Genomic DNA, 24,141 nt, shown 5'->3' on the forward strand with positions numbered 1-24,141 from the left:
AATTTAAGACACTGAAACACAGAGTTATTCTATGTTTCTCTCCCACTGATATTCACATTCACAGCTATTAATTTTAATTAACAGGAGATGTGTGTGCACATCAAAAAAAGGGAATAGACATCATTCTAGATCAATACAATTTGATGAATTTAAATGCTGCTCTACAGTCCAAAAGACAAATTCAAATTAGGGCTGTCAAACCACTAAAAAATTAATCACGAGATACAAAAATAACTGATTAATTGCAGTTATAATCCCAGTGTTAAACAATAATAGAATACCATTTATTTAAATATTTTTGGATATTCTCTACATTTTCAAATATACTGATTTAAATTACAACACAGAATACAAAGTGTACCGTTCTCTAGAACAGTGCTCAAAGCATGGAGGGGCAAATGAATGTTTAGCATATCTGGCACATAAATACCTTGCAATGCTGGCTATAAAAATGCCATGTGAATGCCTGTTCTCACTTTCAGGTGAGATTGTAAATAAGAAGCAGGCAGCAGTACCTCCTGTAAAGGTCTACAAACTTTTTTGTCTTAGCAATTGGCTGAAGAAGAAGTAGGACTGAGTGGACTTGTAGGCTCTAAAGGTTTTCATTGTTTTGTTTTTGAGTGCAGTTATGTAACAAAAAAAAATCTACATTTGTAAGTCGCACTTTCATGATAAGGAGATTGCATACAGTACTTGTATGAAGTGAATTGAAAAATACTATTTCTTTTGTTTCTTTTTTACAGTGCAAATATTTGCAATAAAAATAATAATATAAAGTTAGCACTATACACTTTGTATTCTGTGCCATAATTGAAATCAATATATTTGAAAATGTAGAAAAACATCAAAAAATAAGTATAATAAATTTCTATTGGTATTCTATTATTAACTGTGCGATTAAAACTGCAATTAATCGCAATTAATTTTTTTAATCGAGTTAATTTGTTTTGAGTTAATCGCTTGAGTTAACTGCAATTGACAGCCCTAATTTAAATAATCAGCTAAATTAAAGAATAGCCATTCAAATCTATTCAGAACTCATAAACTGATCACTGGGATTTACAGCATTTCCAATATTAATACAGTGCACAAATGTAGGTCAATACATTGAAGATAAGGTACTGAAAAATAGGTACATAAATCCATACAGCTTACAATGAACTCAACATAGATCACAAAATGCTTAACAAAAAGTGGATACGCAGTATTATCCCCATTTTACAGGCCAATTGAGGAACAGACTGGTTCAGTGACTTTTCCGAAGACAGAGTGAGCCATTTACAGAATCATGAAATGAATCCAGATCTCATGGAGTGGAGAACTGTGAGCCAATGACTCATAAAATGACTAAGCAGACTGGAGTATAGTGGTAGCTGTGTCGAGCCCAGGATATTAGAGAGACAAGGTGGGTGAGGTAATCTCTTTTATTGGACCAACTTCTGTTGGTGAGAGAGACAAGCTTTCAAGCCACACAGAGCTCTTCAGCATGTCCCTCTCTCCAACAGAAATTGGTCCAATAAGGAATATTACCTCACCCACCTTGTCTCTCTAACCAGACTGAAGATATTCACAGCAAAGTAACTTTTCCTTTTTACTTGGTTTTTGATCAAGGATTAAAAAAACAGACATTTCAACTGAAAAAACCCTACTCTTTGTATTATATTTTCGATGTTATAAAACTATTTTTCATAGCAACGTCATGTTTTTGCTTGCAAAAACCTATATATTATACAGGTAATTATATTTATGAAATAATTATTTTTTCCCTTAAAATATGTCATCATTCTTACTACCAAAGAGCTTCTGTGATAATGTAAAATGGCATGTTTCTAAGTCAAGTTATAAAAGCTCCCCATACAATGCAAAATTCCTTGTGTTCTCAAAAGCAACCTACTAGTTATGATACATTGCTTTTGCACATAAGCATATTTACTTTCTATTGTAATAGGTGCAATAAGTATTGATGCACGGGAACCCAACAACTAAAAGGAAAGAGGTCTGTACTGTACTTAGTTAGAATACATTCTGATTTTTTAATTAATAACTAGATTCATTACTGAACCTTAAAGGTAAGAGAACAATACAGATGAAGGAAAGTCCAGTTCTCCCATATTATTAGGGCTCTATTAAATTTGTGGCCATGAAAAACACGTCACAGACCGGGAAATCTGGTCTTTTGTGTACTTTTTACCCTGTACTATACAGATTTCACAGGGGAGACCAGCGTTTCTCAAACTGGAGGTCCCGACCCAAAAGGAGACCACGGGGTAGGGGGTGACGGGGGTGCAAGGTTATTATAGGGAGGTTGCAGTATTGACACCATTACTTCTGCGCTGCCTTTAGAGCTGGGTGGCCAGAGAGCGGTGGCTGAGCCGGGCTCCGGGCACCGGGCTCTGAAGGCAGCGCCTCGCCCGCAGCAGCGCAGAAGTAAGGGTGGCAATACCATCCCATGCCATCCTTACTTCTGTGCTACTGTTGACGGTGGCTCTGCCTTCAGAGCTGGGCTCCCGGACAGCAGCTGACGCTCTCCAGCCAGCCAGCTCTGAAGGCAGCGCCGCCACCAGCAGTAGTGCAGAAGTAAGGGTGGCAACACCACAACCCCCTACAATAATCTAATGACCCCCACAACCCCTTTTGGGTCAGGACCCCTACAGTTACCACACCAGGAAATTTTAGATTTAAATATCTGAAATAATGAAATTTATGATTTTTTAAATCCTATGACCATGACTTTAACCAAAATGGATGGTGAATTTGGTGAGGCCCGACATATGATTGTGTCACTTACCTGTAAAAGGTACTCAAGCTTATAGGAAAACTTTTGCAAGTTGATGCTGTCATCGGTGATTGGTTCCCCTCCTTCTCTAAATTCTTTGCTTAACTCTGTCACAGCATCTTTAAAACAAGACACCAGAATAGGTGACTAAAGATAAATGATGTTTGGGGTTGAATACACAAACATTTTGAAATAAATAAATGGGGTGTCTCTCTTTACATTGTGTGTATGTATTCACTTTTTCAGTCAGAGTGTTTTAGGAGATGTCTAAACTGAAGTCGACCTATGTTAGGTCAATTTACAACGTGCGATGGCTGATGTCCACACTACCCACCTTCGATCGGGGATGTGTGTCCTCACCGACTGAAGAGGGGCAGCATGGGGGGCTGAGAGCCAGAGCTCTCAGCTCTGCACAGCTCCCCGCTAGGAGCCCACCTGCTCCCCTGGGCTTCACGCCTCCCCGCCAGGAACAAGAGGTAGCCACCCGGGCTTCTCACCTCCCTGCTCTCCGCCAGGAGCAAGGGGCTGCTTCTCAGCTCCCTGAGCAGGGATCTGGGACGGGGGGCAGCCAGGCTCTAGCTGGAGCCCACTGCCGCCCCAGGCTTTCTTGTCAATTTGGAGCCAACAGCTGATGTAAGTAACACAGTGTCTACAGAGACATTGCGTAGCCATAACTATACTAACATAAGCCCTATGCCTCTCATGGAGGTAGAGATATTATGTCGGTGTAGTAGGGCACTAAGGCTATGTCTACGCTACTGCGGTAAGTCAACCTACTCTACACAATTCCCACTGCGTGAATAACCTTAGGTCGAGTTACCGCGGGGTCTACACTGTTGGGGGTAGACAGCAGAAACTCTCCCGTCGACTTACCTTACTCTTCTCATCAGAGGTAGAGTACAGGGGTCGACTGGACAGCGATCACCTGTCGATTTGGCAGATCTTCACTAGACCTGCTAAATCGACTGCTGGTGGATCGATCTCAGAATGTCAATCCTGGCTGTAGCGTAGATGTAGCCTTACATCGGCGGGAGCAAGGCTGTTGTGTGTACACTGACATAATTAGGTCGAGGTAAGCTGCCTTACGTCAACCTAACTCTGTTAAGTAGACCAAGCCTTAATGACAGTGCAGGATCTTGCTGATAGACTCATAGTCCCAGGGTGTGCAAAACAAAAATCTACAGTTTACGTTGTGTCCATTTGTTATATTGTTTTATTTGTTTCTACCCTGCTGGAAATAACTAGACTGTAAACCCTTCTCCCTAGAAACTCATAGCACTGGAGCAAACCAACTGTGAAATCTTGAAGAGCCCCACCAGTATTTCCCCCCTGTTGCTTTTATTAGAGAAAAGAGAAAAAAATATTGTTTCAGTTTGTATATACATCTCCCTGCACGGGGGCAATGGGAATTCTGATTCAACAGGATGGAGAGTGTAAGCTGCTGAAGTGGATCAGCAGATTCACTAACATAAGAACTGTCCTTCACTCAGGATATTTACCTCCTCAACGTTTTATTCTGGAAGTTTCAGAGTGTGCTGGCTACAATACACAAATGAAAATAAATAGGCTAATCCTGTAATAATTAGGCATGGAATTCTGCTGTCTCCAAGTGGACTCTGCCATCGCAAAGGGCTATCCTCTGAGTAGCACCATAAATTGCTGATTTTACAGGTTTCTGTAAAATTCCTTCTCAGTGCCTAATTGGGCTTTAGGTCTCAAGCTCTAGTAATGAAGGAGAGCTAAACAAATACTTAATTTGTCGGTGTGGGGGCCAAACCAAATGAATAATAAAAAAATTCAGTTTGTTTTGAACCAAAACTGATATTTTTGAGATTTTCTTCACCAAAAGTAAAATGAAGGGAAAAAAAGTTTTAGATAACAATTCCCTGAAATGAAAAATTAGAATGAAACAAAGTTTTTTTTGTTTGGTTTCATTTCGTTTTTGGGGTGTTTTTGGATCCAAAATTAAATTTATTCCATTTTTTGTTTTGGGCAGTTTTTATCCTTTTTTATTGTTTTTTAGATTTTTTTAAAAAATAAAGATAGCTAAATATCAAAACGTAATGTTTCAAAATGAAAAGTTAAAATGTTTCTTTTCAAAATGGATTTTCTTTTGGGGAAAAAATATTCCATTTTTTTCTGCTGAAACTATTTGCCAAATTCATAGTTTGTGAATAGTTTCAGTGCCTGGGGAAAAAAATAATTTTTTGGTAAATTTGCTATTCGCTGAATTTTTTTTTTTGCCCAGCTTTATTTATTACTGCATGAAATCTACAGAGGGAACAAAATACCTTCTTATTGGAACTCAAGTGGGGTCTCTATACTGTGTCAGAGAGAGTCAGAGTCCCAGCTCATGGCTTTGCCTTGTCTTTCATATAAGGCATGAACCCAAAGCCTTGACCATTTGTGGTCATTAAGGATCCCTCACACTTTTCTCAAGTGGAAAAGTCTTAATCATAGAAATGTAGGGCTGGAAGGGACCCCGAGAAGTCAACAAGTCCAACCCTCTGCACTGAAACAGGACCATGTAAATCTAGACTATCCCCGACAGGTGTTTGTCCAACCTCTTCTTAAAAACCTCCAGTGAAGGGGATTCCACGACCTCCCTTGGAAGCCTGTTCCAGAGCTTAACTCCCTTTATAGTTAGAAAGATTTTCCTAATATCTAATGTAAATCTCCCTTGCTGCAGATTAAGCCCATGGCTTCTTGTCCTACCTTCAGTGGACATAGAGAACAATTAATTGATCACCATCCTTATTATAACAGCCTTTAACGTATTTGAAGACTGGTATTACGCCCCCCTCAAGCTTCTTTTCTCAAGACTAAACATGCCCAGTTTTTTAATCTTTCCTCATGTGGCAGGTTTTCTAAACCTTTTATCATTTTTTGTTGCTCTCCTCTGGACTCTCTCCAATTTGTCCACCTCTTTTCTAAAGTGTGGCACCCAGAGTTGGACACTCCAGTACTCCAGCTGAGCTCTCATTAGTGCCAAGTAGAACAGGACAATTATTTCCTGTATCTTACATATAACATGCCTGTTAATACACCCCAGAATGATATTAGTCATTTTTGCAGCTGCATCACATTGTCATTTCTTATTCAATTTGTGATCCCCTATAACCTCCAGATCCCTTTCAGCAGAACTACCATTGAACGAGTTATTCCTCATTTTGTAGTTGTGTATTTGATTTTTCCTTCTTAAGTGAAGTACTTTGTACTTATCTTCATTGAATTTCATCATGTTGAATTCAGAACTTCAAAATTTGTCAAGCTCGTTTTGAATACTAACCATGTCCTCCAAAGTGCTTGCAATCCCTCCAGATTTGGTGCTCATCTGCAGATTATATAAGCATACCCTCCACTCCATTAACCAAGTCATTAATGAAAATATTAATTACTACTGGACCCAGGACTGACTCCTACAGGACGCCACGAGATACGTCCTCCCAGTTTGACAGTGAGCCATAGATAACTACACTTTGAGTATGGTCTTTCAATCAGTTGTGTACCCACCATATAGTAATTTCCTCTAGACCACATTTCCCTAGTTTGTTTATGAGAATGACATGTGGGACTGTGTCAAAAGCCTTACTAAAATCAAGATCATTGAATCATAGAATCATAGAATATCAGGGTTGGAAGGGACCCCAGAAGGTCATCTAGTCCAACCCCCTGCTCAAAGCAGGACCAATTCCCAGTTAAATCATCCCAGCCAGAGCTTTGTCAAGCCTGACCTTAAAAACCTCAAAGGAAGGAGATTCTACCACCTCCCTAGGTAACGCATTCCAGTGTTTCACCACCCTCTTAGTGAAAAAGTTTTTCCTAATATCCAATCTAAACCTCCCCCACTGCAACTTGAGACCATTACTCCTCGTTCTGTCATCTGCTACCATTGAGAACAGTCTAGAGCCATCCTCTTTGGAACCCCCTTTCAGGTAGTTGAAAGCAACTATCAAATCCCCCCTCATTCTTCTCTTCTGCAGGCTAAACAATCCCAGCTCCCTCAGCCTCTCCTCATAACTCATGTGTTCCAGTCCCCTAATCATTTTTGTTGCCCTTCGCTGGACTCTCTCCAATTTATCCACATCCTTCTTGAAGTGTGGGGCCCAAAACTGGACACAGTACTCCAGATGAGGCCTCACCAATGTCGAATAGAGGGGAACGATCACGTCCCTCGATCTGCTCGCTATGCCCTTACTTATACATCCCAAAATGCCATTGGCCTTCTTGGCAACAAGGGCACACTGCTGACTCATATCCAGCTTCTCGTCCACTGTCACCCCTAGGTCCTTTTCCGCAGAACTGCTGCCTAGCCATTCGGTCCCTAGTCTGTAGCTGTGCATTGGGTTTTTCCGTCCTAAGTGCAGGACCCTGCACTTATCCTTATTGAACCTCATCAGATTTCTTTTGGCCCAATCCTCCAATTTGTCTAGGTCTTTCTGTATCCTATCCCTCCCCTCCAGCGTATCTACCACTCCTCCCAGTTTAGTATCATCCGCAAATTTGCTGAGAGTGCAATCCACACCATCCTCCAGATCATTTATGAAGATATTGAACAAAACCGGCCCCAGGACCGACCCGTGGGGTACTCCACTTGATACCGGCTGCCAACTAGATATGGATATATGACATCTACTGATATATGACATCTACTGCTTCCTCCCTGTCCACTAAGCCAGTAACCCTGGCAAAGAAGGAAATTAGGTTGATTTGGAATGCTGGCTATTCCTTATAACCCTATTATCATCCAAGTGCTTACAAATTGATTGTTTAACAATTTGTTCCAGTATTTTTCCGGGTATTGAAGTTAGACTGACTGATCTATAATTCCCCGGGTCCTCTTTGTTAATGATAGATACTATGGTTGCCATTTTCCAGTCTTCTAGGAACTTACCAGTCCTCCAGGATTTCTTGAAGATAATGGTTAACAGTTCCAACATTGCTTCAGCAAGTTTCTTAAGTACCCTAGGATGAATGTCATCAGGCCCTGCCAACTTGAATACATTTAACTTATTTAAATATTCTTTAACCTGTTGTCATAAATATAAAGGGAAGTATAAACACCTTTAAAATCCCTCCTGGTCAGAGGAAAAACCCTTTCATCTGTAAAGGGTTAAGAAGCTAGGATAACCTTGCTGGCACCTGACCAAAATGACCAATGAGGAGACAAGATACTTTCAAAAGCTGGGGGGAGGGAGAAACAAAGCCTCTCTCTCTCTCTCTCTCTGTCTGTGTGATGCTTTTGCTGGGGACAGAACAGGAATGGAGTCTTAGAACTTAGTAAGTAATCTAGCTAGATACGCGTTAGATTCTGATTTCTTTAAATGGCTGAGAAAATAAGTTGTGCTGAATGGAATGGATATTCCTGTTTTTGTGTCTTTTTGTAACTTAAGGTTTTGCCTAGAGGGATTCTCTATATTTTAAATCTAATTACCCTGTAAGGTATTTACCATCCTGATTTTACAGAGGTGATTCTTTTACTTTTTCTTCTATTAAAATTCTTCTTTTAAGAAACTGAATGCTTTTTCATTGTTCTTAAGATCCAAGGGTTTGGGTCTGTGTTCACCTATGCAAATTGGTGAGGATTTTTATCAAACCTTCCCCAGGAAAGGGGGTGTAAGATTTGGGAGAATTTTGGGGGGGGAAAGACATTTCCAAATGGACTCGTTCCCAGTAACAGGTGTTAGACGTTTGGTGGTGGCAGCGAAAGTCCAAGGGCAAAAGGTAAAATAATTTGTACCTTGGGGAAGGTTTAACCTAAGATGGTAAAAATAAGCATAAGGGGGTTTTCATGCAGGTCCCCACATCTGTACCCTAGAGTTCAGAGTGGGGAAGGAACCTTGATACCTGTTCTTCCCCTATTTTGGCTTGCGTTCCTTATCCCTTGTTAGTATTAATTGTATGTAGTATCTGGTCACCATTAACCTTTCTACTGGAGTCTGAAGGAAAATTAAGGCCTTAAACATTTCAGCTTTCTTGATGTCATCAGTTAGTGGCTCTCCTTCCACACTAAGTGGAGGATCTACACTTGCTTTTGTCTTTCTCTTGCTCCCAATGTATTTATAGAATCTTATTGCCTTTTCTGTCCCTTGCTAGGTGTAAATCATTTTGCGCCTTAGTCTTTCTGATTTTGTTGCTACACATGAGTGCTATTCTTTTGTACTCCTCCTTAGCAATTGGTTCATGTTTCCACTTTTTGTAGGATTCCATTTTGATTTTCAGGTCATTAAAGAGCTCCTGGTGGAGCCATATTGGCCTCTTACCATTCTTCCTATCTTTCCTTCTGTCATAAATATAAAGGGAAAAATAACCACCTTTCTGTATACAGTGCTATAAAATCCCTCCTGGCCAGAGGCAACATCCTGTTACCTGTAAAGGGTTAAGAAGCTCAGCTAACCTGGCTGGCACCTGACCCAAAGGACCAATAAGGGAACAAGATACTTTCAAATCTTGGGGAGGGGGAAGGCTTTTGTTTACGTGTTTGTTTTCTCTTGGGACTGAGAGAGGCCAGACAGAAATCCATCTTCTCCAACCCCTCCTAATCCAAGTCTCCAATATTGCAACCAATATACGTAAATCAGGCAAGGTGGATTAGTTTATCTTTTGTTTTATGTGAATTTTCCCTGTGTTAAGAGGGAGGTTTATTCACGTTTTCTGTAACTTTAAAGTTTGGCCCAGAGGGGGATCCTCTGTGTTTTGAATCTGAATACCCTGTGAAGTATTTTCCATCCTGATTTTACAGAGGTGATTCTTTTATCTTTTCTTTAATTAAAATTCTTCTTTTAAGAACCTGATTGATTTTTCCATTGTTCTTAAGATCCAAGGGTTTGGGTCTGTGTTCACCTGTACAAATTGGTGAGGATTCTTATCAAGTCTTCCCCAGGAAAGGGGGTGTAGGACTTGGGCGGATATTTTGGGGAAAGACGTCTCCAAGTGGTCTCTTTCCCTGTTCTTTGTTTAAAACGCTTGGTGGTGGCAGCATACTGTTCAAGGACAAGGCAAAGTTTGTACCTTGGGGAAGTTTTTAACCTAAGCTGGTAAAAATAAGCTTAGGGGGTCTTACATGCGAGTCCCCACATCTGTACCCTAGAGTTCAGAGTGGGGAAGGAACCCTGACACCTTCGCATCAGGATAGTTTTCAGTTGTCTCTTGAATATTGTCTCTCTGAGAAATTACAAGGTCATTTGAACTTCTTTTTCCCTTAGTTTTCTTCCCATAGGACCTCACCTATCAGTTCTCGCAGTTTGTTAAAATCTGCTTTTTTGAACTCCATTGTCTTTATTCTGCTGCTCTCATGCCTTCTTTTCCTAAGAATCATGAAATCTATCATTTCATGATCACTTTCACCCAAATTGCCTTCCACCTTCAGATTCGTTACAAATTCCTCCCAATAGGTCAGAATCAATTTAAAATGGCTGTTCCCCGGGTTACTTCCTCCACTTTCTGGAACAAAAAAGTTGTCTCCAATACATTTCAAGAACTCTATCGTCCAGACTGCGTAATGCCATCTTCCCTACCTAAATCGCCTCCTGTAATTTATTAAATCTGTTAAAAGACTTTGCCTTTCCCCGCTCACCAATTTATATTTTTAATCTGAAAAATAAAGGGGGAGGGGAAAAGGATTATTTGGAGAAGGAAGCAATGACAGGTGTAAGGAATGGCTCTAATATATCATGTCCTATTCCCCTTGAGTTGTCAAAAACAACAGTGGTTGAAGATGCTCATTTTAATGATATAAATAAATAAAACAAAGATTAAATTTCTCCTCCGTTGCAGCTGTTGCCCATTTGAACAGTCACACACAGACAAAAAGAAATACAGTTCTTTGCCCTTATATCGCACTTTCTGTTTTAGGAGCCAATCTGCTAGATCAGGGGTTCTCAAACTGTGGGTCAGGACCCCAAAGTGGATAGCAACCCCATTTTAATGGAGTTGCCAAGGCAGGTATTAGACTTGCTGGGGCCTGGGGCCAAAGCTGTGCCCGCCCCCATCCAGGGCGATGGAGCTCTGGCTTCGGCTTTGGCCTTCCCTGCCAGGGCAGCAGGGCTCGGATTTTGGCCCCCCCAGCACAGGGCAGTGGGGCTCAGGTGGGCTCTGGTCCCCTCTTCTGGGGTCACGTAGTAATTTTTGTTGTCAAAAGGGGGTCGCGGTGCAATGAAGTTTGAGAACCCCTGTGTTAGATGAACATTAACGAATTAAGGCTTGACAACATCTGCGAGGTACACAAATGTCCTCATTTTTTCAGATGAGGAAACCGAGGTGCAGGAATACTGACCACTGATTTAAGGTGCTTCAGTTTTTGAAAGCCAAACTTTGGCTTGTTGTGGGTCCTTGGTACTTATGAAAAATAGGCCTAGGGGTGGGCATCCAAAACCACTGATGAGTTTTGAACATTTTGGCCTATGTGCCTTCCTCAAGGCTATACAGGAAATCTGTGGCAAAACTAGAGAAAGAACAATAGTCTCCTAACTAATCTGTGCCTAACCGTAAGACCATCCTTCCTGGATCTTCTTCCTCATGCCCTATTTGATTACCAAGGATAAATCCTCACTCATCCTCCTTCCTGTTCTTCCCCTCTCATGGAGGCCTCTCATCACTGTTTGAAGCACAGTACTGTGAACCAGGTATTTGTCTTAGTGAACAATGAATGACCCATCGTGTGCATTAAAAAAAAAAAAAAACAGTAAAAAGAAATTAGAGCTGATCGTCCTCACTTTGACACTGCACTTATTTACAGCCGTTTGGCTCTGTTGACTTCAGTGGTGTTACTCCTGACTTGTGAGTGAGAGAAGATCCTAACCAGAGAGAATTTTTTCTTCTTTGTAAAACAGACATAATTTAGGATCCTACCAAAAAAGGCTTAGTAAACTTTATGTAACATTTGAAACCAGAGTCACATCTATACAGAACAGTCCAATTTCCTGTTACAATGCCATACACAGATATCAGACAAACACTTCCCCTGTTCAATTAAAACATGAGGAATGCAGGCCAGCCTACAGATTTAATCTGCCAACAGGCACCATACCTTGCAAATCTCTGATAATCCTCTGTAGCTGGCTTTCTCCACTAGTTGCTGCCATCATGAAAACCAAAGGAGGTGCAAGCCCACGCTGTTAAACTCTTCACCCAGCTAGACAAAAAAAAGCAGAGTTCACATCCTTGATGACCATTCAGTTGGAGGAGATTAGTTTCCTTTGTGGCATCTGCAATTCTAAAGAAGAAAATCTATTTATATATAATCTGGTACAAACAGCACATGTGCACACGCGTACACACACACACACACACTAACACATACACTGACTTAACTGTGGTGCTTTGGATTTTTAAATCACATTTAATAATGTTTCCATAGTGAGGTTTTTTCCTAATAACCCCATTGTACTATTTTCTTTTTAATTTAACCTTCCCTGTCTCCCCTTTTCAAATTTAGCAAAATCAATTTTGACAAATTTTCATTCCCCCATTGGAGCTATGACACAAGCTAGTTTCACTGTCTAGTCCAAGCTAGGATTCTATATAGTTAATCCTTTGATCCTGAGTGAAGTTCTGATAACGCGAGAGCGTCCCAACAGGAGCTCTATGCAGTACCTTTTCTATATGGAACACAGAACAGTGTTACAAGCACATTTCCTTCACTCCAGAAAGCAGCAACCTTACTAGCCAGAGTACCAAGAACGAACCTTAGCGTCCTAGAATGAGTATGGTCTAATTGTCTCCTCTGGGATCGGCGGATATTCCCATTCTGATTTGGTCAATTCACTGTTTTACTTGAGTCATAAACCTCCAGATTATTTTCAAAACAGCCTGGTCTCCTCCCTCTTCTTAATACTCACAGTTTCCAGTACCACATTATTTTAAGGTATGTTACAGCACCCCTAGCTAGTACACTACTGTAGTTAGGGCCTATGGGGGGTTCCTATTCAGTTTTCAGCTCCAGTCACAACGGCAAGTTAATTCATAATAAATAATAATAATAGACAACCTTTGAGTAGCACTTCTCATTCACAGATTTCAAAATATTTTATAAAGATGGATAAACATTCAGAGCCAAATTTTCAAGTGCTCGATGCTCAGAATTGGGGGCAAATTTTCAAAAGAGCTCATCTCCCACTGAGGCACCTAATAAGGGGCAGATTTTCAAAAGCTCTGGGCACCCAGCAGCTCCTGTTGTGACACTTCTGGCCAGATTTTGAAAAGAGCTCAACACTCAAAATGCTGAGTCTGTTGAAAATCTGGCCCCACTTGTATATGTTTTAATACAAATATAACTGTTGGGTTATTTTATGTAACTGCGATAATCACAGTCTTTTCAAGCACTGGTGTGAGAAGATTAAATAGCTGCACACATCTCTTCCATTCTTTATATAACTATACAGACATACTCCAGTGGGTTTTGGGGAGAGACCAGATGAGTCATAGAGGTGACACTTTAAAACTTATGTGCCCACGTGCTGCTTTGCTGTGTACCTGTCACAACCAATCCTTGGCCTTTTTGACACAAAGTAAAAGTAATTAAAATAAACCTTAGCAAAGAGAGTGACAGACAAATAAATAAAAGGCTAAATTTGTTCTCTCAAGTGCACGACTCTTAATACCCAAATTTAGTCAATGTGCTGTTTTCCACTGCCATGCTTTGATGTCTATTGGTCGTGTTATTAGGCTGGGCTAGATCTCCCTGTACTACGGAGTACACTTGTTTCTCTGAAGTCCCCAGCATGCACTTGCTGCTATATAAAAATTCAATAATAAATAATAATAATAATAATATTCAGAATACACATATACCTTTGCTATTTAAAAGCAGCCCTTGTTCTGAAGGCAACACACTGGATACAATGCCAACAATCAAAAAACAGAGTGAACTCTTCAGCGTGTGTGAATTGGAACAGTTGCACTGATGGAGCTATACCAATTGACACCTGTTGAGATTCTGGAACACCAGGTCTAATTCTGATGTCACACTGGTCATAAGCAGGAGTATCTCCATTGAATTCACTGGAGTAACACCAGCAAAAATCAATGCAAGATCGACCAGAACCAACTCCCCTGCTTTCTTTTGATACTGTATCTTTAGCCTCATGGTGTAATGATTCCTACCTTAATTCTGCTTAGGGGTTGCATACAATAACATCTCCATGTTTCTTGGTCACTGGTTGAGTTTGGTTATGGTCAACAAGATGATAAAGCATCCTGCATTAGAGAAGTTATCCCATATAATATAACAAACACAGCACCCTCCCCACTTCACCAGGCCACTTTACAGTTATGGTGCTGGGGCAGAAGGTGCTGCTGTGGGTGGTAAGTGCCCCCCTGGCAGGTTAGTATAGGGCACCCATTGAATTGGGAGGCTACATCCAGCCTTGGCACTGAGCACCCTTCTTGATTTCCCAGAGCAGCCACTGAATAAAAAGGGATGATCCTAGGAAAACCTGGACAGGTGGTGACCCTAGTCCCCACTCCTGCCGCTATGCAGGGACCAGGCAAAATCACAATCTCTGAGCTCGGGAAGCACAAAGGCCACATGAGACCATCATCTATAGCAGCACAAACCTCTGCAAAAAAGGTGCAGAGTGGAGGGTTTACATTATGACCGAGCACCCTCTACTGTGCAACAGCCCGGCAGGGGACAGCATACACTGAAATCTGTAATAGCGTAGCACCGTGGTGGCACTCAGTTGCGCTGAGTGGAGCTCCGGGAGGCATTGTACCTGTCATACTCCTGGCTCACCACCTCTCAGAGTCTGATCTGTGCAGAGAGGCCTCTGCAGGATTGGAGGAAGATGTTGTGGAGATATGTCTGGGTTCTGGGTCTCTGCTGCTCACAGACGCAGTGGGGATGATTCAACCCTGGCAGCTTTTGCAAGGAAAGACTGTAATTAAATTGCTTCTGCCTCGTTCCGCAATCTATAACATGGGGATAAATAGCACTTCTCTACCACAATGGGATGTTCTGAGAATATATACACTAAAGACTGTGAAGCACCCAGTGGGCCATCAAAGCATCTATGAGAGATTTAAAGGTCAGAAGGACCTTTATGATCGTCTAGACTGGTCTTCTGCATTACACAGGCTATAGTATTTCATCCAGAGTCTCACATCTTATTGTTTAGGATACAACCCACCCCACCTCTGTCTTGTTGCAAAAGTGTAAAATTATATGAAATGGGATCGGTGAAATATTAATAGATCATAACTTAATTATACAGCACACCCACACAACTTGCTTTGGTCACTTCAGCATTTATGCAAAACTCTGAGCTAGCTCCTCTCTAATGACACTGACGTTAATAGAAATCAATGGAACGACACCCATTTATACCAGCTGAAAAACTGGCACGTGATTTTCAAAGAGGGAGGTAAAGAAACTCATTGCTCTCTCCATACACTCACGTGGCATTGTCCAATGAGTCTGGGAGGAGGCCACATTTCTTGTCATCCCTTTTGAAATACGAGTGTGTGGGTGATTAAATCTGCTTTGTAGAGCAGAAGAGCTGTGAGATTAAATGGGGAAACAGATGGGCATCAGCCCAGACTCATCCACTGGAGAGAAGAAAGATTTACCCAAAGGAGAATTAAACAAAATAACAAAGAAAAGCAATGATTATAGGTCACTTAGAGTTTAACTGCACAGTAGCTATGGAAATTCACAGTATATTTTTTATGGGAAAACCACGCTCTGAAGACAGCTCCTTTATTCTCCTTCTCCCCAAATACCTCCCGCAAAAGATCAATGACATGATAGATAGTTAGCTACATAAATTATACAGGAGGGAGCGCTTTCATTACATAATACTGTTAAACCCCTTGGACAAAATTCATTGCTCGGGTATCCACTGAGGTGTCTTAGGCTAACGTTATTACATAGTCTATGCCTTGGGCATAGAGCAGCACAGGCGCCGGGGTACCTCGCCACACATTCCTTGCCAATATAATATGACCTTTAAGTATTCAACACCTGGTTACGATAGCACCCTGTATGAAAACCATGGGTAAGTGAAGATACGCTAGGGCCCAATCCTACAACCCTTACTGCTGTAGTCCCATTGATTTTAAAGGTCCTGCCCCCTTGAAGAAAGTGAGCAAGGTTTGTCCCATAATAGAAGACAGTGACCGCTAACTGCAAAGCGCACTTTTGGAGGGTGACACAAGAAATCTTGCGACTGTTGCATAAATACACTAACAGCAGGCATGCATGAGTGAGCTACTAGAAATGCAGAAGAGTCACTGACCAGAAACCTCACTGCAATACTAAAGAATTAAAAAACTTTTGACATTCTATAACCTTCAGAAAGACTTTAACTTTTAAAAAAAAGTATTAAATATTTACACTGACACTACAAGAAGCATACAGTTCCAATGTATATTTCTGATATCCTGCCTCAGTTTGTATAGTATCATGACTGGTACGTTACTGGCTCATTTAGCTGCTATACTCACAAAAACTAATGACTGCTGTTTGCTGTGATTAAGAATTTGAGTAATATATAGAGAGTAACATAACCCCTTTCACAGAAACATTTAAAAGGCCATTGTGCTTTATCATCACATCTTCTTGAACAAAGTTATAAACCTATGTGAGAAAATACCTACCCTCAATAGGACACATTCCGAATGAGAGGCAGCCTTAAGTCTGAATGTCAATGAAGAATTCCCAGAGCCTTAAAGTGTGGTTCCACTCTGAGAAGTGAAATATACCTTCTTACTGAACAAATCTTCTCCCGCTGTATTTCAGTCACTTGTATCTGCTAATCACAGTTATAAAAATAAGTTTTCAGTACTTTTCATGCTGGTTTAATATTTCATAGGCAAACCTGCTATGAGAGGGTGAGCTGAAGACCATTCTGGATTTTGCATACATCCTCCCCCTCCTGCCCTCTTATTCTAGGGCTCAGGTAGTATCACTGTCATAAATATAAAGGGAAGGGAAACCACCTTTCTGTATACAGTGCTATAAAATCCGTTGGCCAAAGGCAAAATCCTTTCACCTGTAAAGGGTTAAGAAGCTAAGGTAACCTCCTGGCACCTGACCCAAAATGGCCAATGAGGGGACAAGATTCTTTCAAATCTGGAGGGGGGGGAACAAAGGGTTTGGGCTGTCTGTGCAATGCTTTTGCTGGGAACAGATCACGAATGCAAGCCTTACAACTCCTGTAAAGTTAGTAAGTAATCTAGCTAGAAAATGTGTTAGATTTTCTTTTGTTTAATGGCCTGTAAAATAAGCTGCTCTGGAGGGAATGTATATTACTATTTTTGTGTCTTTTTGCAATTTAAGGTTTTGCCTAGAGGGATTCTCTATGTTTTGAATCTGATTACCCTGTAAGGTATTTACCATCCTGATTTTACAGAGGTGATTCTTTTACCTTTTCTTTAATTAAAATTCTTCTTTTAAGAACCTGATTGATTTTTCCATTGTTTTTAAGATCCAAGGGTTTGGGTCTGCTTTCACCTGTACCAATTGGTGAGGATATTATTATCAAGCCTTCCTCAGGAAAGAGGGTGTAGGGCTTGGGGGGATATTTTGGGGAAAGATGTCTCCCAGTGGTCTCTTTCCCTGTTCTTTGTTTAGAACGCTTGGTGGTGGCACCATACTGTTCAAGGACAAGGCAAAGTTCTTAAGATCCAAGGGTTTGGGTCTGCGTTCACCTGTACCAATTGGTGAGGATATTATCATCAAGCCTTCCTCAGGAAAGAGGGTGTAGGGCTTGGGGGGATATTTTGGGGAAAGAGTCTCCAAGTGGTCTCTTTCCCTGTTCTTTGTTTAGAACGCTTGGTGGTGTTCAAGGACAAGGCAAAGTTTGTACCTTGGGGAAGTTTTAACCTAAGCTGGTAAGAATACGCTTAGGGGGTCTTTCATGCTGGTCCCCACATCTGTACCCTAGAGTTTGGAGTGGGGAGGGAAACTTGGCAATCACTTATTTTATTTAAAAAGAAAAAAAAAAAGATTTTGTAGAAAAATTGAACACATAAAAATCATGGCAAGCGAAATACCATAGCACAGGGGTGGCCAATCTGTGACCCTGGAGCCACTCACGGCTCTTCAGAAGTTAATATGCGGCTCCTTGTACAGGCACCGACTCCGGGGCTGGAGCTACAGACGCCAACTTTCCAGTGTGCTTGGGGGTGCTCACTGCTCAACCCCCTGCTCTGCCCCAGGCCCCGCCCCCACTTCACCCCTTCCCGCCCCCTCCCGTGAGCCTGCTATGCCCTCGCTCCTCCCCCTCCCCCTCCCCTGCACGCCACGAAACAGCTGATTGGGAGGGAGCAGGAGGCACTGATCGGCGGGGCTGCCGATGGGCGAGAGGCGCTGGGAACAGGGGTGGGGGAGCTGCTGACATATTACTGTGGCTCTTTGGCAATGTACATTGGTAAATTCTGGCTCCTTCTCAGGCTCAGGTTGCCCACCCCTGCCAAAGGATATCAACACATGGTAACCAGATGAAGTATGCAAAAGTATAATTGTTATATAAAATCTTGGTAGAGGAATAGTAAGGTAATACCTTAGAACACTTTACATCTATTCTATTGGCCAGGATCTTGCATTCTAGGGAGAGCAGACACTTTGCAGAATAAGAAAACCACACAATTACATGATATAGTATAAACAATGAGGAGTCCTTGTGGCACCTTAGAGACTAACACATGTATTTAGGCATAAGCTTTCGTGGGTTAAAACCCACTTCATCAGATGCTTGGAGTGGAAAACACAGTAGAAGGTATATATACAGAGTACATGAAAAGATGGGAGTTGCCAGACCATGGTGGGGGGGGTCAGTGCTAATGAGACAATTAACAGTAGAATACCAAGAGAGGAAAAATTACTTTTGTAGTGGTAATGAGGACGGCCCATTTTAAACAGTTGACAAGAAGGTGTGAGTAACAGTAGGAGGAAATTAGTTTTTGTAATGTCCCATCCACTCCCAGTCTTTATTCAGGCCTAATTTGATGGTGTCCAGTTCGCAAATTAATTCTGCAGTTTCTCGTTGGAGTCTGTTTGTGAATTTTTGCTGTTGAAGAATTGCCACTTTTAAGTCCGTTATTGAGTGACCAGAGAGATTGGCCAAACCGGACAGTCTCTACCCAAAAGAATAAATGGACATAAACCTGACATCAGGAATTATAACTAATTAAAAAACCAGTAGGAGAACACTTCAGTCTCCCTGATACCACACGAATGGATCTACTCCAGCATGAGTGCTGTGTCTCAGCAAGATCAATGAGATTTTGCATAATATCTAACCATGCATCCATCCACAGTATACATTTTTCCATTTTAAATGCTCCAATATAAAAATGTATGTAAACTACCTAACGTGCCTGCACAGAAGACTGGGGTTTTTTTTCCCACGTAAGTTGAGGATTTTTTGTTTTTAAACAAAAGGTAAAGTACAACTGATTCAACAAGAATTAGGTGGGATGTAGTCTGTTATAAGACAATTTTTTAACACTCAGTGGGGGAGTGAAGTGGCAGGAAGGGCATGTGAAGCATAGAAAAAAAAATGAACCCATTTTTACTCAGCAACACTGGAACAAACAGGCCGGACACTCAAACGAAGATGCAGGTTAAAAGCTCTCCCATCAAAAAACAAACAGAACAGAGTTGATGCACTAGAAGGATGCTGCCATGATTTGGGGGTGCAGTGTTTTGCCCGTAATGCTCTTCGCACCAACAATGCTGAGGTGTAATGACCATTTCACGCAAACGGGGAGGCAAAGATGGACATGTGCTTATCTCACAAGGAGAGCACTGTTTCATAGGAGATATCACTATGAGAGAGATTGCACACTTGAGGAAGTAGTCAGTTAAAAGAGAAGAGGGCTCTTTTGCTGAAAGAAAATACAGTGATATCACTCTTAGCATACTTATCTGACCTTGTCTCTTCTGAGATGCCACCCCTGTTACTCTCCCAATGATGTAACCTCAACACCTTATTCATCCACTTCTCTAACCACCGTCTCTACACCTTTTTCTGCACCACCCCCTTTGCATAGAAGCCTTCCAGAGCTGCTGCTGCGCAAGGCCCTTTCCTTCTCCTCATCCCTCCTTCAGACCCACCTCTACCTGCATGTCAAGTCAAAGACATTTACCTACAAAAAATTGAATGATTTTCTCTTTATACTTCCATGTGCGCAAACCTTTGCTGAGTAACTATGTAATCTCATTGCTGGAAAACCTGCTCTTCCTCCCTTTTCTTCCGGCATGTGTTCTGATACCTCCTTCATCGAGTCATGTCTGAAATCAGCTTGCAAGCTCCCAAAGGAGGTGCGATTCCCTGCACAAGTGGAAGTGCACATGCTAGCTCTGCTCGAGCTAGCACCTAAAAATAGCAGTGTAGCCACAGCAACACAGACGGAGGCTCAGGCTAGTCACCTGAGTATATATCCAGAGGGTCAAGCAGACAGCCAGAGCCACTGCCCATACCACTGCAGCCACATAACTATTTTTAGCACACTAGCTTGAGCAGAGCTAGCATGTGTCTATCTACCCGTGCTGGGAATCACACATCCCAGCTGCTGTGTAGATATACCCCAATGCAGGAACCACGTCCCTGGAGCTATTCTAGTGATGGAGGCAATAAAGATAACTAACTAGAAAGATAAAGTATACAGCCTACATTTTTAAAGTGCCTAGTGATTTGGGGTGCCCAACCTGAAACAACCTGGGGGAGGGATAGCTCAGCGGTTTGAGCATTGGCCTGCTAAACCCAGGTTTGTGAGTTCAATCCTTGAAGGGGCCATTTAGGGATCTGGGGCAAAAATTGGGGATTGGTCCTTCTTTGAGCAGGGGGTTGGACTAGATGACCTCCTGAGGTCCCTTCCAACCCTGGTATTTTATGATTAAAGGGGACTGATTTCTAGAGGGCGGGTCCTCATCACCTACTGAAAAATCAGGCCCCTTTTAAGTGTGTAAAGTAGGGCTTCAAAAAAATGGAGACACCCAAAATCATTAGTCACTTTTGAGATTTTGGGCCTATTCTCTTGTGTGAGGAACCTCACGTACTTTTGGATATTTTAATACAACATAAGTGCTAATAAATATTAATAACCATTGCCTCTATTTAGGAGAACTGTCCTTATTATGTTTTTTACCCAAATATATCCTCTGTCCACATGCTGTCCACCGAAAATCTCTTGTGATCCAGTGAATTTCAGTGGTACTAAAAGGGGGTGGGCGTATCCCTATTTACAGTTTTCAAATATTGGCAGATGAGTTCTTAGAAATGTCAGCATGCAGCTTTATATCACCTATACCACCAGGATTATGGCAGCGGGCAGGACATTATGGGCCCTCGCCCTTACTCTATACAAAACTCCCAATGGAATCAGTACCAAACGATAGTGAAAATATCACAGATTTGGACCCTGCATGTGGAAACCACTGCAGAGTATGAGTGGGGCAGGTAGAAGGCAATTGAATTAAATCAAGAACGGACAGATATGCAGAGAAAACCAGAACTGTTCCCACTGAGTGAACCATGCCATCGCAAGAGCTAGGGGATGAGCACCCCTCATGTTCTTCTTTCACCTCTCCACAGCTCCATCGGTTTGAGGTGATGCCTCAGGAAGTACTGACTGAGTTCTACTACAGTACCCTGTTTTACTGTAGCGGGCCTGTTTTGGCCCTCCATTTTGTTTGTTTGGGTTGCAAAATTAAGAACTTTAAAAAGCAATTTGGGTATGGGATCTCTACAAGCACGATCCTTTTTGAACAGACAGACACATACATAATAGAAGCCTGTATTAAGCCAGCCTGATCCTGTTGTTCAATGTGATACTGATCCAGTTTGTCAGCTGTCAAAAGGGAAGTTGCTTTTGGTAAACTAAGCAGGCTCGGTTGCTGCCGCTGCAGCATGGCATTGCATATCCCTTGCACTTTGCAGCAATAAGTGATGTTACCATGGTGCTTATACACTGCGGTGACTGGCATTCTATAAGTACCTTAGATTAGACAGATGGCAACCACAGCATATAGCAATGGCTGAAAAGATTAAATCAAAGACTATAAGACGCAAGATAAGATTGTGGGTGCAGCAAAAGCTTGCAAACACTGTTCCAGCTGAACAAATCATATTAGAGACCCTCATTTAGCAACCAAATTTTAGATTTCAGAGTAGCAGCCGTGTTAGTCTGTATCCACAAAAAGAACAGGAGTACTTGTGGCACCTTAGAGATTAACAAATTTATTAGAGCATAAGCTTTTGTGGACTACATCCCACTTCAAACACCCCCCCCCCCGCCCTGTCCTGAGTTTTGCTATTCCTTTTTTTGTTATATTTTGAAAAAAATGTGGTGATTTAAATTATTCATCTGCAGGTTTTGCAGCCTAAAACAGGTGAGTTAGTGCACGAGACCCTAAAAATAAAAATTGACTACTAACAAAAGTGGAACTGCGAGAACTAGTCTATTTTCATTGTCCAAGAAAGGAGAAATGTAAAAAGTAAATAATAGTGAAAATTACACTGGATTTGAAAAATTCTCTCCATTTTAATCAACTAAGGAGTATTAGTTGATAAAGGCTAGGAGGGTCATAAAATTTTACCCAACAATGTCCCCTTAAAAAGATACTGTCAGCTTAAAAAATCTAATAAAAAAAATTACTCAAGTTACAAGTAGTTTTAGGTACTACCTTGCCCTGGAGTTTTACCATCACATTTGCTTGCATTTTTAATAGACTCCTCTCCTGAGTTGCTGTGGTAGGCCCTGATCCTGAATATACTTCTGTATGCAAGTAAGACTTTACACTATGGGCCAGATTCCCATTTACATTAAGGCCTCTTTATACACCTCTCAGGCAATGTAGATGTATTACACCCACTTTAAGGCCACTTTACACTGTCAGAATGGTTTATAAAGGGGCTTCTGTATAAATAAGATTCAGGTTTCATGGCTAACTGACTGGAGGAAAATATGCATTTGACAGCACTGAGTCTATGGTTGATTTCACAAAGTAAACCAACTGAAACATTTGAAATATATTTTTTCTCTAATCTTTTTTCAGTCATAGGAATCTTATTTAACAACAGTAAATAATTTTTTTTCATAACAGAACTATGATTTTTTTTAAGTGAAGGTGCCCCTTTAAGGATCTCTGGAAAACTGCAAGAAGGACATCTGGTACACAGTAATACATTTGTGTAATTAAACATTGTTCTTAAATCTGTTAAACTATAAATGCCCCCTTCAAGAGAGTTTATCTTCTCTGCTGCATATTCCATTTATGTACATGCAGAACTAAAAAACACGCCTACAGTACAATTCACCAGGACCTGTGATGTTATATGGACAACATAAATTCAATTTTTGTGCACTGAAAGTTAATCACAATCTGTGGTGGTGAACTGATGGGTGGGATCAGAGTTGAAGAACTCAAGTATCCACTCTTTGTGCTCCTGAATAAGAAACATAGGGCCTGATATTCCAGATTTATACCAGTTTGAAAGGAGTAACTCGAAGACAGTCAATGGAGTTACAAGCCTGTTAAAACAGTGTGAGAGGAGAAAAGTGCAATGGATTCACCAGCCCTTTCTCCTTTTCTTATATGCAGCATTACTCCACCACATGCCGGCTGGCCAGAACAGAGTCTCTCTAGTCAAGAAGAATGCAAAGTGCATGCCAATAAAAACAGATCATAATTTCATAAACAAAAGTGATAGCTTTATACCTGTCTAACAGGTATGTGCAACAGGGTAAACAATAGTGGGAGTGCTGCACCTAAATCCTCAGACATTCTGGAGCGAGACCAGGCTGGCTTTGTGCAGACAAAATCCTCACTGTCAGCAGTAGATTTGCCTACACAAGGACTTCTGTGAATATTTAGGTCAGCATTTCATAAGTCGGGGGGGGGGGGAGGGGAGGATTCGTGTGCACATTTTCTACAAAATGTCCAAACAACATTGCTCCTCCAGAAAATTTGCAGAACTCTCCTCTAATGAGAAGATTATGAACAATCAAAGACAAGTTTACACTTTGGAGAAACACAGAACTTTTTCACAATTCTATTCGGGAGAAAGAGAGACATTGTTATTATTTCTGATGTCTATAGCATTTCACAGGCATGTAAAAACACTTCCCTGCCGTAAAGATCTTCCAATCCAAATATCGGTTACAATACTGGACTACTACAGAGAACGCCTCACACCGGGACGGAAAGAGAGCAAGACACCTCCGTGTGAACAAGGGGACCGAGAGGGAGACAGAAGCGGCAGCAAAGGAGAGTTGGTAGTGACAGAAGAATGATGACGGGAGGAAGGCAGGGGAAAGAAAGCTTGAGAGCTTTGACGTAGCATCCCGCATATTGCATGCTAATGGCCTGGGTGGCGTTTATTCTGCTTCCTGAAAAGGTTTAAACCCGGCATGAAAAA

The 24,141-nt window shown here is 41.4% G+C and overlaps 1 protein-coding gene across 6 annotated transcripts in view; it reads right to left on the minus strand.

The window, feature by feature from the left end:
* The window catches only part of FYCO1 (FYVE and coiled-coil domain autophagy adaptor 1), an 85,707-nt gene that overhangs the window by 60,936 nt on the left and 630 nt on the right, over positions 1 to 24,141 (minus strand). For 2 of the 6 annotated variants that reach the window (XM_084620000.1, XM_084619995.1), the window contains exons 2-4: positions 16,373 to 16,527; positions 11,805 to 11,990; positions 2,789 to 2,895 (exon numbers count right to left, since the gene is read on the minus strand). In XM_084620000.1, coding sequence (XP_084476126.1) covers positions 2,789 to 2,895; positions 11,805 to 11,862 — 165 coding nt within the window. In that variant the 5' untranslated portion in view covers positions 11,863 to 11,990; positions 16,373 to 16,527. The remainder of the gene's footprint in view (positions 1 to 2,788; positions 2,896 to 11,804; positions 11,991 to 16,372; positions 16,528 to 24,141) is intronic. The other 4 variants (XM_084619998.1, XM_084619996.1, XM_084619997.1 and 1 more) reach the window with 4 other exon arrangements.

This window comes from Lepidochelys olivacea (genome assembly GCF_965140295.1).
Source record: "Lepidochelys olivacea isolate rLepOli2 genome assembly, chromosome: 2".
In the NCBI taxonomy this organism is placed as follows: Eukaryota; Metazoa; Chordata; order Testudines; family Cheloniidae; genus Lepidochelys; species Lepidochelys olivacea.